At 32.6% G+C, this 18,884-nt stretch overlaps 2 protein-coding genes and 1 pseudogene across 4 annotated transcripts; all 3 read left to right on the top strand.

The window, feature by feature from the left end:
• The first annotated feature begins 1,991 nt into the window (after nucleotides 1-1,991).
• On the top strand, nucleotides 1,992-3,753 carry LOC121208003 (ABSCISIC ACID-INSENSITIVE 5-like protein 1; annotated as a pseudogene).
• Nucleotides 3,754-4,214: 461 nt separating this feature from the next.
• LOC121208527 (60S ribosomal protein L10a) lies at nucleotides 4,215-6,448 on the top strand. The gene is made up of 5 exons (XM_041079391.1): nucleotides 4,215-4,364; nucleotides 4,916-5,135; nucleotides 5,281-5,446; nucleotides 5,933-6,138; nucleotides 6,235-6,448. The coding sequence occupies exons 1-5, from the start codon at nucleotides 4,360-4,362 to the stop codon at nucleotides 6,286-6,288; spliced, it is 651 nt and encodes a 216-aa protein (XP_040935325.1). The 5' UTR covers nucleotides 4,215-4,359; the 3' UTR covers nucleotides 6,289-6,448.
• A 1,650-nt stretch (nucleotides 6,449-8,098) lies between these two features.
• Nucleotides 8,099-15,152, top strand: LOC107941261 (uncharacterized). 3 transcript variants are annotated; one of them, XM_041079390.1, is made up of 3 exons: nucleotides 8,099-8,418; nucleotides 9,406-9,636; nucleotides 14,160-15,152. In XM_041079390.1, exons 1-3 carry the CDS (start codon nucleotides 8,383-8,385, stop codon nucleotides 14,211-14,213), a joined length of 321 nt encoding a protein of 106 aa, XP_040935324.1. In that variant the 5' UTR covers nucleotides 8,099-8,382; the 3' UTR covers nucleotides 14,214-15,152. The 3 variants fall into 3 exon arrangements, 2 of the variants coding, with proteins under 2 accessions (XP_040935324.1, XP_040935323.1); XM_041079389.1 differs by lacking the exon at nucleotides 14,160-15,152 and adding an exon at nucleotides 9,749-10,800 and having other exon boundaries at nucleotides 8,351-8,418; XR_005903633.1 differs by lacking the exon at nucleotides 9,406-9,636.
• The last annotated feature ends 3,732 nt before the right edge of the window (nucleotides 15,153-18,884 follow it).

Raw genomic sequence — 18,884 nt, 5'->3', positions numbered from 1 at the left:
TTAGAATTTGAGCTCAAAATTTAATATGAGATTTGATTTTGATTTGATTTCATCTGATCTGATTAAATTTAATTTAATTAATTTTGTTTAGATTTAAAATTTAAGGGTATATATATCATGCGTATTTGTAAATATTTCGAGATGGAGGGATGATGAAGTTAGGCCCTCAGCCCCTCTTAAATTGAAAAATATCAATTTATACTCTTTATAAGTTATAAAATTTTAAATTAGTAATGATAAATTAAACTTTAGCCTCCAAAAATGATAAGAATTTGACTTAGTCATTTAAAATTATAAAGATATGGTAATTAAAATGGTGGCATTGTATTTTTAATGTTGTAAAAATATGCAATTTGATTTCAATTCCTACAAATTTTTTGGCTTCGTCCTTGATGGGAAAAATGAGTGAATTTACTTCTAACCTAACCCTGACTCGATCAGATTGTTTTCTAATTTCACTAAACCTTATTCGACTCAAACTTGGTTTTCAAGAAAATATTACTTAATGATCGAGTTGAATCTATCAAATTCACTTTTTATTTCTAACATAAGTTATTGTAAGAGTCAATCATATTTCTATCAGGAGGAGTAAAGGCTAGCAACCCTTTCTTTCTCTTTTTGGGACTCTCTCATTTCGCTTCAACTAATTCTTCGAGACCTAAACACTAAAATAAAATTTTTTAGTTTAGTCTTTTATAATTTTAAAAATTTTAATTAATATATGATAAAATTATACTTAAATCACTCTAAAAATAAAAAAAAATAATTTAATCATTAAAATATAATTATTAAAAATAAATTTTATTTTTAATATAGTAAAATATACACTTAATTCCCTCCCTTTCATCTTCCCATTAAAGGGTCACCCGAAATAAACAAGCACACTCCAATACAGTAAAATCTTGAGAAAAACACGTTAAGGAGATGAAAAACTGCGGCTCTAAAGCTGTTGGCGACTCAAAAACCCGAGCCCCTATAAAAAACCTATACAAACAACGAGCGTGAACAGAACCAAATCGACTAACGGAATCCCTTGACACGCAAAAGTGGTTGCGCGTGTCATTCAGAGCGTCGAGAATTTGGCGTATTTGACAATCGGAAGTCAAAAAGGTGTACCTGAAAAAACTCGACTTCCATTTTCCACAAAAAAAAAAACTATTTTTTCTTCAGAAAACCATAGACACGAGGCAGAAAAGTGTCAAAAGCTATTCCACAGAGTGGGACCACACCCGCACCCCTATTTGCATTGTTTTTTAAGCTTGGCCATGGCAGTTACACTTCACTGCTTCATCTTCATCATCTTCTTCTTCTTCAAATTCAATGCCAACTAAACAATCCTTTCTTTATATATATACATATAGTCGAAATTACTACAAATGAATAAAATGAAGTGAAATTACTTCTTCTCGCCTCTCCATCGCATTTTTTTTAAGGTAATTTTCTTTCGCAGAGTCTCATTGGCTTTGCTTTATTATTTCTTTTTTTTCGAGTTTTTTATGGTAATTTCTCTTCTTCTCTTCTTTGTTCGTTTTTGATCTAACAGTTTGATGTTTTTTTTTTTTTCCTTGTACGAATTAACTTGATTTCTAGTGCTCCTATTCTTCTTCTTTTGCTTTCACCATAATCCTTTAATTGATCCTTTTGATCTACAAGTTTAAACTGTGATTTGCTAGTGCTCCTATTTGATCTTTCTTTTATATGTATACTTAAATCGAATGCATGCGAAAAAATTTGACATTCTTCACTTTGTTTCAAGTACAGATTAAAATTTCAAATTTTGAAAAAAAAATCAAGAACAATTTGTTTAATTCTTGTATTTAATCACAAGAAAGGAAAATTTAATTACACAGAAAAAAAAATAATTTTTAAAGTAACACTAACATGAGAATTTCATTAGTCTGCAAGAGAATTTAAAAACTGATAATTACAGGTATTGTAATAATCTCGTCTCCGGCGTATAATGGCGCTTTCCGAATCGGAAAGTGTTGCCTATGGGGCATCAAGAAACAGGATCACCGACGCAAGCACCGGAATCGCCACATGAAGAACAACGCCGGATCGGTCGAATTCTCCCCGAACAAACAGAATTCCATCTTCTCACTTACCCTCGACGAAATCAACTCAAGAGTGGGAAGACTTTTGGGTCCATGAACATGGATGAATTCCTTGCGAATTTGTGGAACGTCGAGGAAAACCAGCAAGTTCTGTCGCAACCCGAACCTATTGATGGTGACAAAGGGATGGGATGCCAACCGAGTTTAGCAAGACAAGGCTCGTTCTCCGTTCCTACCCCACTTTGCAAGAAAACGGTTGATGAGGTGTGGTTCGAGATACAAAAAGAGTTACCGCAACCACGAGAAGCTAACGATGTGGCGGATCATGAACCTCCTCAACGTCAACAAACACTAGGCGAGATTACTTTGGAGGATTTTCCATCAAAGCGGAGTCGTTCAAGAACCATCGGGATCTTCGCAACAAAACAAGGCATCCCTATTAGGATCAACGGCGCGAGCTTGGATGCAAACTATATAATGGATGCACTATTCGAAATAACAATGCAAGCATGGATGCAAACTTCGGAATGGGACATATGATAGGTCTCGGATTCCCCGGACATCAAATTGTTAGCAACGGCTATGCCGCAGGGTACTCGATTCTTGCACAACTGTTATGGGGGAATCTTCTAATGGTACCGAAAATGGAAACCGGACTAACAGTTTGTTACAGCCAGCTGTGGCTCCTCAGAACAAGAAGAGGATCGTAGACGGTCCACCGGAGTGGTGGTGGAAAGGAGGCAGCGCCGCATGATTAAGAACCGAGAGTCTGCCGCAAGATCTCGAGCAAGGAGACAGGCATACACAGTGGAGCTTGAATTAGAGTTGAATCAACTCAAACAGGAGAATGCAAAGCTGAAGCAACTTGTGGTAAACAAATATTTTCCTTGTAAAAGTGAAAATTGAATTTTTACATAAAAGTAACCATGGTCAATAAATAACAACATTTCTTCTGTCGATTTTAATTTTGAGCAGGAGGAAAACGATAAAAGGCGAAAGGAAGAGGTAAATATATATATGGTCAATTTGTTTTCAAAATTTTGTGTTATTTGATTTGGGTAATTTTCACCTTTCACACAATTTTAAAAGGGAGCTGTTTAAACAAATGTCTATTATTTACTCTTTTGGGAGTGGTTTTATCGATGAACAGTCATTAATTATTTAACTGCCTATGTTGTATTTTATATTTACAATGGGTTAAGGGTTAATATTTTGAGTTTGGTCTCAATATTTTATTTAATTTAATTTTTAAGGTTTTTTTTCAATTTAGTTACTGAGTATGGGTTTAAATCAATTTGGTAGATCGATTTTTATTTCAATTAAATATTTTTTTATTAGAATATACGTATAGATTTTCATATACGTATAGATTTTCATGGCATTAATTTTCTTTTGATGATGAACCCTTTAAACAGGTTTTGAAGAGGAAGAAGGAATTGACATGTGCAAAAAAGAAGGTTGATAAGATGATGACATTAAGGAGGACAGTGAGCTTTGGATGGTGAACTAAGAATATTAATTGAAAATCATAAATTAATGTTATATACATATGCATATGTATATGTATACATCTAAATAATAATATGTCCAAATCAATTATAATTTAGTATGCTGAAGGGTGTATGTGAGCAAGTTATAGAGTGTGTAATAATCACTTATAATAATGTTAAACTTCTCCAATAATAAAAATAATTTTTAATTCTTGTATTTTACCAAATCACATCGATGCATTTTTTTTACCGGTGGTGAGCACCAATTTTAGTTTAATCAAAATATCTATTAATAATTAAAAATTAATTTAATTAGTTAAACCAATAATTTTTTTATCTCAATTTTCAGTTTTTTTTACAGGTTTCGAGTAGTTCTGTTAGAGATTGATTTTATCCCTTTGTTTAAATCGGTTATATCAACCAATTCTCGTCTAGTTCAGTTTGAGCAACACTGATCTCTGTACAGTATGAATGAAGTATGAATGAAGTATTGGGCTGATATGGGTTTAACCAGTTTAGTAATAATATGGGCTAGATTAGCCTAAACCATAAACCAATTTTGGTCTAGACCTATTCTTGGCCCAATGAAAAGCTGGCCAGGGTCTTTTATTAGTTCCATACCATTTGTTGTCAAAATTTTCCTCCTAGACTGCATTAGGGTTTCTCTCTTCAGGTTTCTCCTTTGCCGCTAAACTCTCCGTTACTTAAAACTCTTGTTTTCTTCTGAGATCTAACATTCAATCATTGACTTGAAATTTTGTTTTACAGGTAAATTCTTGGTAGTTTTCGTTCGTTTTAAGAACAGAGATTCGAAGATGAGGTAATTTTAATTCTCTGTTTTTGTTTTTTTTTTTCAATGTGATATCCAGCTTAATATATTGGGTTCTATTTATTTATGAGGTTTTAATGCTATTGATTTGCTTCATTGAGCTAGAAGAGATTGGTTCCTTTGGGTCATTTGTTGTTTTGTAGGATAATCTGTTGGGTGCTCTCACTAGGAGGCAAGCAATGATTATTTTTTTGGTTATATGTAATTAATTCTTTTTTAAACTTGGTTTTTTTGGGTTCATTGATTGGTCTGGTTTGTGAAACTAGATTTCTTATATGTTTGTAAAATTTGAACTTAAAGAGTGTAAATCTTTAAGTTGTGAATTTGGATTTTCATTTGTGTCAGGTAATTGTTTGTTCTGTATCTGGGTTGATATGGTCTTACCCTTTGACTCACTGAGTCCAACTATGATTTGGCTTTTGGTGCTTGTGTTGTGATGATTATGGATTGATATTTCATTATGGTAGTGTATGAATCATGTGATTGTTTCATATCTACTCATTTATAGTTTTCTTAAAAGGATTTTGGTTTTTTATTTGCAGTAAGCTTCAGAGTGATGCCCTTAGAGAAGCTATTTCAACCATTGTGGCTAATTCCAAGGAGAAAAATCGCAAGTTCACCGAGACCATTGAACTCCAGATTGGGCTGAAAAACTATGATCCCCAAAAAGACAAGCGTTTCAGTGGTTCCGTGAAGCTACCACACATTCCTCGTCCCAAGATGAAGATTTGCATGCTTGGAGATGCTCAACATGTTGAAGAGGTAATTTTTGCAGCCTTCCTATCCATGTGTCGGTATGAGTGCCAGACATGGGTACTTGAAAAAAAAAAAAGAATCCCAGAAACATAGGAAGCATGTTCTTGTAATGCTTGAGTGTTTTGTTGAATTTTTTTGATTTGTATTGCAGGCTGAGAAGATTGGTTTGGATTATATGGATGTAGAAGCATTGAAGAAGCTAAACAAGAACAAGAAGTTGGTCAAGAAGCTTGCTAAGAAATATCATGCATTTTTGGCCTCTGAATCTGTCATCAAACAGATCCCCCGTCTCTTGGGTCCTGGTCTCAACAAAGCAGGCAAGTTTTATATACGAGTATCAGTATTGCACCAATTTTCAACAATTTTATGTTTTACATTATTAGGCATTTGCAAGGGTACTACTTATATATAGACCTGTCAGTTGGGATGGTTTTAGGTCGGTTTCAATTATGGATTTGAGCCATTCTATGTTAAATCTTTTCAAATTCGGGTTTGAGGCTTGATTTTTTAGGTCTGGCCATGATGGTTATGGATCATTTCAAGTTTTGGTCATTTTCAGTTTTGAATCATTTCGAGTTACTTGTTTGGGTCATTTTAGGTTCAGGTCTTTTTGTGTCTAGGCATTTTTGGTTTGTGTCAGTCTGCATTCAGGATCGATGAGTTTGGGTTAACTTTTCATGGTCAAACTGGATTGAGTTTGCTTTGGGTTTATGAGATTGGTTTTTTAAGTTCAGTTCATAATAGACTGGTCTACCTCAGTTGTGATTTTAGATTATGCAGCTAATATTTTTGCACGAATGCAGGGAAATTCCCAACCCTTGTTACTCACCAGGAATCTTTGGAGTCCAAAGTGAATGAGACAAAGGCAATGGTGAAGTTCCAATTGAAGAAAGTTCTTTGCATGGGAGTCGCCGTTGGGAATGTAGCAATGGAGGAAAAGCAGATCTTCCAAAACGTGCAAATGAGCGTCAATTTCCTTGTTTCATTGTTGAAGAAAAACTGGCAAAATGTGAGTTACCTCTACTTTTGTCGATTTCATTGATGGTATGTTATATGAGGGATTTTTGGGATCATTTTCACTGGGATTAAATGTGTTGATTTGCAGGTGAGGTGCCTTTACTTGAAGAGTACCATGGGACCTTCAAACAGGATCTTTTGAATTATGCATGGAGTGAAATCATTTTTTTAATTGAGAATGTTTCAAAAATTATGTTATTTGATGTTGGAATCATGAATTTTTGAGACATTGAAAAGTTTTTGTTTTGCATTTCAACTGAACTTTCGATGAATGTCAAATTTCCATTTTTTTTCCTTTTAAATTATGGCCTCAACTAGAATGATGAAAAGAAACCCGCTTTGACAAAATGGTTAAGAATCATTACGGGCATGTATGACTGTTCCAATTTGGGGCTTTAAAATTTCGGATTAAAGAATGGAATTTAGTAGTTAATATTGTTATCTTGCTTAAAATATTAAAAATAATTTTTTTGTTTATATTTATATTAATTAAATTTTAAAATATTTTTTATTATTTAAATTGAGTTTGGGTCGGTTTGGACTGAGTTAAGGCATAATTTTATTTTTTATTTTACCAAACTTAGCTCAAGTCAGACTGAGCAGATTATTGAACCCTTGGACACGACAAATTAAATATAAATTTTAATAATATTAATAAATATACAAAATTTGAAGACAAAAATTTTAAATTCTTAAAAATAAAAATATTAAGGATAAATTACAAATATACAAAAAATACAATGAATATTACTATACATTTTTTGGTATAAGAAGAAAAATTCAATACTTACACCGGCTCCATTCTAGCCAATTGTATACCCTTCCGAGTCTTCATGAATAATCTCGAGTACTTGATTGATATTATGTTAAATTATAGTTGTATAAATAATTTAACATAATATTAATAAATTTTATGCTTGCTCAAATCTGGACTGCTTTAAAATATGGGTGTAACATTTTGTTTAAATCTGTTAATATTTTTAAATAATTATTATTTTTAAAACTTTGAAAAATATTATATTTTTTAATTCGATAATTAATTGTTAGTACAATTAAAATTCTCTCGTTAAATTTGTTGGAGTGTCATTTAAAAAAAAAATTCAATTGATAGCCACAAAATGAAACAAAACTAATGATGTAGTAATAAGTATGAATTTAACATGAGTTTGACTTGTATTTTTAAATTGAGAAAATAAAGTGACTAACTTCCTTAAAATAAAAGTAGGAAACTAAATTTTAAAAGACGAAGGGTAGAGTGATTTAGAATATATTTTAATATTTTATATTTTATTACTATTTGTAATGAATTTAGATATTGATATTCAAATAGCGGATTTGGTCATTAGACAAAAATTTAATTAAATTGGATTTAAAATCGGATGGTAACACTTAGATTTAATAGAAATGAAAACGGATTAGGATTTTAAATAAAAATTTGTGTAAAAACACTTCAATTCCTCTCAAATTTTGGAGTTGAGCAAATTGATTCTTTTAAAAATCCTCTTTAAATTCAAAAGTAAGGAATTAAGGACAATTAATCACAAAAAATAATCTTTTTCGTCATTTGTACATAAAATTGATTTATATAATAACAAATTAAGTCTTCAATGTGTACATATTTTTATCAATTTGGTCTTGATTTGGAAAAGATATTTAAAAAATTTATAGAATTAAAAAAAAACCTTTTAGTTTCAAATATATATAAATAGTCATAATTGCAAAATCTAATAGTTGAATTTATTATTATACCAATTAAAATTATTTAAAATTGAAAAAGAAATATTAATGTTATGATTAATTGTCTCACTTTGAAATTGACTGTAATTAGATTGCTTTTAAGTTTTTTAAGAAGGAATAATTGGTCAATATCAAAATTGGGAGGACTAAAGAAATAATTTTTTCCAATCTTTTAATCAAATTTTATAAAAATTTACAAATTTCCTACCGCTATTATCCTTGACCGCACCGGGATGGCGGCAAAGAACAACAACAACGACAACAACAAAAAAAGTGAACCGGGCTTGACAGCAGCCCAAAGCTGGTAATGAATGAGAATGTCGTTGAAGATAGCTACTGATTTCAAAGCACAGGAATGGGTTTTACAAAAGAGAGAAAATGATAGAAGTCCACTTAATTTGTTTGAATGTTGGGGGTTTCAATTCAACGAAAATGAACGCCATTGTTTCTTCACTGGGAGGTTCTGCTTAAGCCATTACCTATCTACATTGCTGAAGCAATGGACTGCCAATGTTGTTCTTCTGGTATTGGTGAAGTAAGTAATTTTCTTACCCGGTTAGAAATTATGTCAAAATTTTGATGTTTTGAAAATCGAATAGCTATGGTGATCGATTGAGTTGGTCTTGGTTTACGGGAGAATATATTGAAATCCTTCTGATTCAGTTAACTTTTTGTAGTTCAAAATTTGTGATGTGGTATTAGTTTAAGGACCTTCGTGGGTTTCTTTGGAAGAGACAATAGGTCCATCGATGAGGGAAATTAGCTTCACTTGATTAAAACTCTTTACATTACTGGATAATTAGACTTTGTTGTGTAAAATGGAAAAACGATTTAAGGAACCCCAGAGAAACAAATTTGTGCTCCTTTTTTTTTATGCTTACCATACTAGTGAAAAAATAATTTGATTCTTATTTGATAGATGGTCTCATAGTTGTATATTTGTGATTTGGTGAAGCAGAACACTGAATGCTTGTATATTTGATATCTTTGTTTTACATTTTTTTTTCTTTTCTTACTCAAGTACATGTAAAGTCCACTAGGATATACAGATAAATGCTTGTTAATAGTACTATTAAACGTGAGTTCAAGCACACTGATGGAATACATGGTATCTTATTCTTAGTTCATCAGTGACATGTGACTACTAGGGAATGGCTTAGGATATAGAGATAAATGATTGTTAATAGTAGGCTGATGGAATACATGGTATCTTATCTTAGTTCATCAATGACTTACGAGACTACTAGGGAATGGCTTAGATATATAGATAAATGTATGAAGATAAATGCTTGTTAATAGTTCAATTAAATTTGGCTAATTGAATACACAATATCTTATTCTTAGTTCATCTATGACATATGAGGCTACTAGGGAATGACTTAGAGAATGGTAAAGGCAAAGGGGTAAACTCTTAGAAGAGCTATTTTACGAGCAATTCTGAAATTGACCCATCATTCATTCGTGAAGCCGATTGCTGATGATGAAGTGTTTTCACCTTCACTGACGTTTCCATCTTTGCCAGTGTCTGTGTGGGAGGATGATGAAGGAGAATAAAATGCTACAATTGCATATGAAACCTCCAACCTCTTCTACATCTTCCTCTTTGGCCTGCACTTTCTTGTCCCTCTCAGGCAATCCTGAGACCATTGGAAATGCTAACAATGGTCTAATTTTCATGATGAAGACCACTTTGCTTTCACCAACTACACTCATTGCTCTCCATGAGAAGAGCTTGGACTGGAAGGTTTATCTGGTAAATCACTAATTCGATATTTATGCCCTTGCTAGAAGCAAGGTAGTTTGGACTCCATAAATCGTGCACAAACCATTTCTGCTAACTTGAGGAAATTGTATCTGTTTGACAGGAAGATATTAGCCATTGTGATGGCAATTTATTGGAACTCTGGTACAAGGAGAGTTGCATAATCTCTTATTTATAGCGCTGTTTGAGACCAACTATTCTTAATCTTTAATACAAATTTGGAAGGTATTTTCAAATATAGGAGGTATTATCAAATATGGAAGATTTCTAATATGGAAGGTATACCTTCCATATTTGATTATATCTTTTATATTTGAAAATACCTTCCAAATTTGTATTAAATGTATAATATATACCTTCCATATTTGATTATATTTTCTATATTTGAAAATACATTCCAAATTTGTATTAAATTTATACAAATATGGAAAGTTTATTAAATATAGAAAGCTTATTCAAATATAGAAGGTATATTCATGTATATCTTGATGTTTGAATATTTCCACGCGTGGTAGATCTATTTGTAGCAAATAATTGGTCTCAAACAGCTTTACAAATACAAGATCGTGCTACTCGCCTTGTATCACATTTCTAGTCAATTGACTTTCATATATGGATTTTTATGTGAAGATGCATGAATTAAATATTCGAATATTAGGTTATACATAAATATACTTTCTATATTTGAATATTTAATACTAGTATCTTTACATAAAAATCATATAAGCATAGCATAAAAACAAATCATCTAAAAGACATTTAGGAATACAGCAAAGTTTCCATACATAGAAGATGTATTAATACCTAAAGCACTGCATTTGTACCCAAAAGATAGAAAAGCATGGATAAAATGCTTGGTCTGTCTTTTAAGGCAACTTGTTCTGTATGTCTATTTTCTTTTATGCCTATTATGGTATGTCTATAATGATTCGTATGCATGCCATATAAGCATATAACACCTTTAAACATAAAATTGCAAGTCATAAATTAGATATTAGCTGGCATAGACGAACTCTAGTCTGCTTGGAACTATCCTGTGTGCTAATTTCAATTTATCTGGTCTAAGTAGATGGTGGCATTGTTCGGTTCCCTATCCGAGCACGTCAGCATTTTTTAATCCCTGCATAATTAGTTTTCCTACATAATATAAATATATTTCTGTTTGTTTACTACAGTCTAGAGAACAGGACCCATAGGGAGGGGAAACAAATTATTATGGTAAAACACCTTTATGGTCCTCTCAATAAAATTAGAGCAATTTAATCCCTATCAATTTCGAAAGTGAGCAACTAAGGACAATTAATGATGATGTTAATGTTTTTTGCCAATAATACATAACTTTATAGGTATAATAACAAATTTAGCCCCCAGTGTTGTTGTTATGCATAAGTGTTAGAATCTATAAATGTTGTGGGTTAAATTTATTTATTAAGATCAAATTAACAGAACATAAACTTTGAGGGTTAAATTTGCTATTATGTCAATAAAAATATATACAATTGACGAAAAGCATTAACATTGTGATTAATTATCCTTAATTGCTCATTTTTTAAATTGACAGAGATTAAATTACTCTGATTTTTTAGAGGGACCAAATTACTCAATAACGAAATTGAGAGGATCAAAGAGGTCTTTTTACCAATTACTTCTCTTTGGTTTGGAGTTAAATGGACACCCTAAAAACTTATGTGTAAAGTTTGAAATCCTAATGCTAACATCAAAGACAACACTTTATCCCAATTCAACAAGAACTTTTCCATTCATATTTTACACCAAATTGAAGCAAGTGAAGGACAATAATAGTTTATTACTTTCAAGAAATCTATTAGAAATGGCATAAGTCAAGTTTCCATCATTTTGAGGTATCAAAGAATTAGTTAAATGCATAATCTAATTGGTAATAACACTATCATCATTTGACAATCTGGTTGACTAAGAATTGTTTTCTGGGGAATTCTATGAATCAATTCAAGCAGTGTGTGCAAAGAGAACCGATACTAGGAACTATTAGAGAGTTAAAGGCAGAGATTCAGCCAGAATGTACTTAGAGATAGAAAAAACACGAAGAATATGTATTCTAATTCTCTATAAATGACATGACCAGATTTTTATGTGTTGTTACCACTAACCAGTCAAGTTAAGCATAGGCATGAATACATTTTTTCTTATGTGTCTCGCTGTGTTATTTTATTTTAAAACAAGAAAAACAAAAAGCGACTCGGAGCTACGTACGAGAATGCTTTTGAAGGGCCATTTTCATGAAAGGAAGATCCAATTTAGTACCTCTTATATATGTTGATATGCTTTAGTAAACTAGGTGGAGCTTGATAAAAAAATAAGTTAGCTTTACTGACCTCGTTGGATTCAGTAACTTTATGAGCAGAGCTGATCTGCTTAAATTCGGGATTATGCAGCCCAATCTTTGTGGTATTTTCTTATTTGCCTGCGCTAGAACCCGTAGGTGCACAAGTGCAAAATTTCTTGAGAAGTAAGAACTCCGGCCGACAAATAACACCTGCCAAAATTCTTATTTATAGTCGGTCATAACATTTATGGAAAGCTGCATTTGTGGATTGTGTTAACACGTCGACACTACGAAGTCTTCTATCCACGTGTAATTGTTTAGTTTACATATTGAAGTGATTTATATGGTCTAGGTAAGTGGTAGAATAATTTAGGTAATCGCTCTTTTTTGCACCATAAGTTATTACTCTCACTAATTACACTTTTATTATTATATTTATAGATAAAAGTGTTACTTGGGCCTTGCATATTACTTGTGCATACTGCATAGGCACGATCATGATGCATTAAGTGTCATGACAAAGTTATCTGTGCGTTGTAAGGTTTGACCGACTATTTGCTCATGTTTTTTGCATTTCTATTTAAATTAGTTACTTCAAATAGAAATTGCTATGCCATGCTTTCCTTCCTGTAATAGATTTAAATAGACTATATTTTTGAATCAAATGTTGGACTATGGAGTTATTGGAATCCAAGGCATTTTAACCTACTTTATTTGAAAGCAATACTGTAGAAATTTGTTGCACAATTTTCATGCTCTAATACTATGTCTAAAGAGGTCCAATTTATCATAATTGAGCCTACATATGTTGATATGGACGTGCACGGAACAGGATCGTAAGTTTTTCCAAGTCACGGATTTGGCCTAAGGCTCTAGACGAATGAAGGAGAACTTGGAGTTTGAAACAACTTGAAATACTAAAAAAATCCAAGTCAGATTTAAGAATTAAAAAGGGCAGCAATTAAAACAAGTAATAAAAGATAGAAAAAGAATAAGGAATCCAAATTAAATATTAAAAATAATTAAATAAGATCAAACAGAATAACAAAGAACGAAACAAGATAGATTGAAAGTGGCGTGTAGAAGTCCTAAGGAGCCTTGGAAACCAAATGAATTCAGAACCCCCTTCAAACGGCTCTAATTTTCCCTCTAAGAAAGAAAACTTGACAAGAAAAACTTGAAGATAATCCCATAATCTGAAAAGATTGTTAAAACTCTTTTAAAAGAATGTTAGGTTTAATTCTACAAAAAAAAAAAAAAAACCTGTTTGATGTTGGCCATTCTTTAGGGAAGTTTCCAGTGAAGCCTTGCTAGACAGTTGTGTCATTGCGAAGTATCTACATTGACATCAGTTGGCTAACCATGGACAGCCAGTGTTGATCATATGATCTTCCTAAATCAAGTAATCTTCTTAGCCTATTTGAAATTGTGTGAAATTTTTATGTTTATATAACCAATTAACTTAACTAAAAAGCTGGAGGAAAAGTATCTTAACATACAAGTTATCATCATCTACTGAGTTGGTCTTGGTTTATGGCATAATATATTGAATTCTTTTGAGTTGATTAATGCTGTTGTATCTTTATTTTGGTTTACCTTTTTCTGGTTTAAACTTTTTATGTGCTATTATGCATACCTTTGTGATTCTTTTTGGAAGAGATAATAGCTCCATTGACCTTGATAAGAGAGAATTAGATTCAATTATTATCCCTTTACTTGACTTGATAATAAGACATTGAATGTAAAGTGGGAAAGCAATTTGAGTTCAAGGAAACCCAAAGAAGACTTGTTGTCAATTCCTTTTTGAACATAATGTTTTTGCATAAAGAACTGATTTGTCCACTATAATATGGTTTTGCTGAAAACAACATAAATGGTCTGGAATTGTTTGTATTGAGTGCAATGGCTTCTACAAAGTTGTTTGTAACTTCATCAGACAACTCAAATTATCATCTTGGGCTGGATTTTTTAACAAATTTCATGCCCCTTTTCTTGCCTTCTTTTTTTTTTTTTTTGCTTACCATATTATTAGACTGTCATTCAAGTAGAAAAAGGATTTGATTCTATTTTATAAATGTTCTCACATTTGTGGTTCCACGATTTTGCAAAGCAGAATACTCAATGCTTGGATATTTGTTGAATTTATTTGGTTACATATTTCTTCAATGATTCAAATATTTGTAAAGTCCCTTCGTCGACGATAATGCAGCTTAGTTCATCAATGACATATAAGGCTACTAGGGAATGGCTGAGAGAATGTTAAAGACAAAAGCTAAACTCTTGGAGGAGCTGTTTTATGGTATCTGATCCATCATTCTTTCATGAAGCAACTTGGTGAAGCTGTGAACGTATTGTCACCTTCATTGACGTTTCAATCTCGACTGCAGAGGGCCGAAGCTGCAGAAGATGAAGAAAAATATGCTATAGCTAGCCTCTTCCACGTCTTCCTCTTTGACCTTTACATGGTAGCCTTCACCATGTAATTCTGGGTTTATTGGGAACAGTAGCAATGGTCTTGTTTTCGTGATGAAGCTAACATGCCTTCACTAACTACACTCATTGTTCTCCATTAGAAATGCTTGCAGTGGTAGGTTTATCTGGTAAATCATTGATCTGATATTGATGTCATTTCAAGAAGTGATGCAGTATCTTGGACTCCATAAATTGTACCCTGAATCATTTCTACTATCTTGAGGAAATAATCTGTATGACAGGAAGAAACTGGCTATTGTGATGCCAATGTCTTACTTATAAATAAGGCCTTTTGAAACCAACTATTCATGATTGTATCAATTTTCAGTCAGAAATGAACTGTTAATTTAGCATAAATAAATTTTCCATACATGGATTCTTAAGTAAAGATGCAAGTATTAAATATTCAAATATCACATAAGAATCCATTTACGGAAGATTTATATTTGTTGAATTAACAGTTCATTTCTAGCTGAAAATCAATGCAATCATGAAATAGTTGGTCTCAAAAAGCCCTATAAATAAGAGATTGCGCTGCTCTCCTTGTATCCAAGTTCTTATCAGATGGCATCACAATGGCCAATTTCTTCCTGCCATACAGATAGTATTTCCTCAAGATGGATGTAGCGAAGAAATAGTTGATCTCAAACAACCTTATAAATAAGAGATTGTGTTGCTCTCCTTGTATCGAATTTCCATTCAATTGGCATCATAATATTTGGATAGTTAATCCCTGCATCTTTGCATAAAAATTCATATATGGAAAACAAATTTGCTCCAAATTAACTGCCTTTTCTGACAGATAGTGCATTCACTGTATCCTAATATTTAAATTCTGACAGGAATATGCCAAAAACACTGCATTTTGTGACCCAAAAGGTAAGAAAAGCATGTGCAGTATGCATGGTCTGTCTTTTAAGGCAACTTGTGGTGTATGTCTATTTCTTTTATGCCATGTATGGTATGTCTATAATGATTCATATTACCTTCTATATAGTCATATAACACCAAAACCATATGTGTATTGCATACCATACTTATGATGGTATAAACATAAAATGGTAAGTCATAAATTAGATATTAACTAGCATAGACCAACTCTAGTCTGGTTGAACAATCCTGTGTGCTAATTTCAATTTATCTGGTCTGAGCAGGTGGGAACATTATCAGTTCCTATCTGAGTCTCAAAAACTTAATTTATGCTGAACTTCGGTTTGAAATGGACACTGAAAATTATCTGTAAGGTTTAAATCCTGGTACTAACATCCAAGGACAAAGACATTTTACCCCAATTTGACAATAACTTTCCTATTAGTAATAGTTTATTTCTTTCAAGAAATCAAATAGAAATGGCATAAGTTTAGTTTCCATTGTTTTATAGTTTCAAAGAATTATTTATATACACCATCATTTGACACTCTAGTTGACTGAGAATTGTTGTCTATGGAATTCTATGAATAAACTCATGAAGAGTGTGGAAAGACAGCCAGTGCTAGGAAACCGGTAGAGAGTTAAGGCAGAGATCGACCATAATATACTTAGAGATTGAATAAACACAAAGAATTGTATTCAAGTTCTATGTAGTGACATGATTAGTGTAACGCCCCGTACCCGAGACCGTTGCGGAGTCGAACACGACGTGTTAATAGACTTAATTCATTACTTAAACAGCTCATACAATTCATTTTAAAATTTCCAGGCAAGCTGGCTAACTGCATCACAGTCGCTTTAAAAATCATATCTCGAGTTCCGAAACTCGAAATCCAATCCGTAAATAGTACAGTTATTAGTTAAAGTCTCCCCTGTTTCAGGGTTCGACTACTCTGACCTCTGTGTATTATGAATCAGATATATCCATCTACAGAGCTTCAATGACTATGCCGTTTGTCTCTAATAAAACTAGACTCAATAAGGAATCTGTACATATAAAGCATGACTTCTAATTATCTTTGTAAAATTTATGGTGAATTTACAAAGTCAGAACAGGGGATCCAGAAATCGCTCTGGCCCTGTTTCACAAAAATTTAAACATCTCATAAAATATAGCTTATATACCTGTTTCGATTCTTCCATATGAAAATAGACTCATCAAGCTTCGATTCCATATATTATTCATCATCTGATTGTATCTCTACTATTTTTAGTGATTTTTCAAACTCACATCACTGCTGCTGTCTGAATCTATTTTATGGTAAATTTTACTTATTTCATGGTTTCCATGGATTAGCTAGCAATTTAGCATACATAACAGCAAATATGATCATGATTAGCCATTCCAATGGCTAATCATTACCAAGCATTTCCATACCACTCAATAACCATATCATAAGACCATATACACAAAATGATTATAATGCTATACATGCCATACTCAAAATATACAAGCCATTATGCCAAGATGGTATACGGATAGTGTGAGCGAGCCTCCGACCGTTCTCGGATTTCCGAGCTGGCTTGTCAAAACTACAAGGAATGAAAAGGAGGGAGTAAGCATAAATGCTTAATAAGTTCACATGCAAATAGCAAGTAACATAACCATATAAGCAAACATAAAACATCATTGCATAATCATCACCAAGACATTCATATCACATTTTCATTTATCATCTTACCATATTGTTGTTATATCGATTTTTCAACCCGAGGGTTAAGTACATACCTGTTCAAAGTACCCATTTCACAACACTTAACAATACGTCCCTTTTATCTTGAGTATTCCTCCATTTCAGTAGAACTTTACCCGTTGAACACATCGGAATATAATTCGGATACATGGAAAGTTTGCACATAAGTGCCACATATGTAGCCAAGCTACCATGTAACCCGCCCATAAGTGAACTCGGACTCAACTCAACGAGTTCGGATGCCTAGTTACATCTCACGAACTCGGACTCAACTCAACGAGTTCGGACATTTGCATCCATAAGTGAACTCGGACTCAACTCAACGAGTTCGGATGCCCAATTATCCTAGTGACATGTCACTTGTATCCTAATCTATTCCTAAGGTTCAAACGGGCGTTTTCCTCGATCACACATCTTTTCCATCTTCCACGGAATATCGAAATTGATACTTCGGTGATAGTTCATACTCATCAAGTAATTCACATAATTACATATTATTCAACAATAACCACAAAGCATAATATTTCATGATAATAATCAGCATCATATCATATAAACAACATTAAATTGCTTAAAATGACAATTATGTTACTACATTTACACATGAACTTACCTCGTATGCGAAATGCTACTTACCATTTCGTCCACAACTTGGTATTTTCCCCATTTTAGCCCGAATTCAGTTTTCCTTGCTCTATCATTTAAAATATAGTCTAATTAGGACTCACATTATTCAAATTGACCCAAAATCATATTTGGAAAATTAAAATTTTCCCCTAAACTTTGCATATTTACACTTTTGCCCCAAAGCTCGTAAATTATCAGCCTAAGTTGACATGCTGAATTAGGAAAAAAAAAAAAAAAAAAAAAAAGAAAAAAAAAAAAAAAAAAAAAAAAAAAAAAAAAAAAAAAAAAAAAAAAAAAAAAAAAAAAAAAAAAAAAAAAAAAAAAAAAAAAAAAAAAAAAAAAAAAAAAACCGAGTCACTAAAATGTTTGAATGTGATACTTATTGTCTAGAATATGTAATAATGAATGTGTGAAAATTTCAAGCTTCAATTTGGTTGATTTCATGTGAATTTAGTTAATAGGACTTATGTGAGAAAATTCTAAAATGTGATAGGTCAATGTGTGAGGACCTATTAGTGCATGTGGACAAAGGGGGGACTTGCATGTCAAATTTCCCCCCCTAATGAGTAGTGGCCGGCCATGACAAGGAATGATGGGCAAAACATGTCATGAAACATGTTTTGTTAGTGGAAGAATAAAATAAGGAGTATGGGTAATAAAGAAATGGAAAACAAAAGAAAAAAAAATGTGTGTGTAGTGTTTGTTCCCCCCATTGCCGTGAGCTAAAGAAGAGAAAGGGGGAATTTTGTTCATCCTTTTCTCATCTTCATGCTTGCCAAAACTAGAAAGAAAAACAAAGAAAAATTCTCATCCTTTGGTTCATCCTTGGCCAAAAATTTTAAGGAGGAAAGAAGAAGAAAGGTGAAGAGATTCGGCCATGCATGTAGCTAGGCTAAGGTATGTTTGATGATGTTCCATGAGAGGCATGCATGTTTTAGTTGTTAGCTTGAGTTCTACCTAACCCATGGTCTAAATCTTGCTATGTGATGGAAATGGCACTTGACCATGGATGCATCATTCTTGGTTGATGTTTGATGTTGTGGTGATGAGGCATGAGGATGAGTTAAGATTCGGCCTAGGTGGAGGTTGTGTTAATGCCATTGCATGCAAAATATGAAGCTTGTTAATGATGCATGTGATGATGGCTTGATGATTCTTGAACCTCCTTTTTAGCATTTTTTTGTGTGAGCACATATGTGCATTGGTTGCTA

Source organism: Gossypium hirsutum, chromosome A10, assembly GCF_007990345.1.
Source record: "Gossypium hirsutum isolate 1008001.06 chromosome A10, Gossypium_hirsutum_v2.1, whole genome shotgun sequence".
NCBI classification, from domain to species: Eukaryota; Viridiplantae; Streptophyta; class Magnoliopsida; order Malvales; family Malvaceae; genus Gossypium; species Gossypium hirsutum.
The sequence above is the reverse complement of the archived record's forward strand: the minus strand, read 5'-3'. Positions and strand labels throughout refer to the sequence as shown.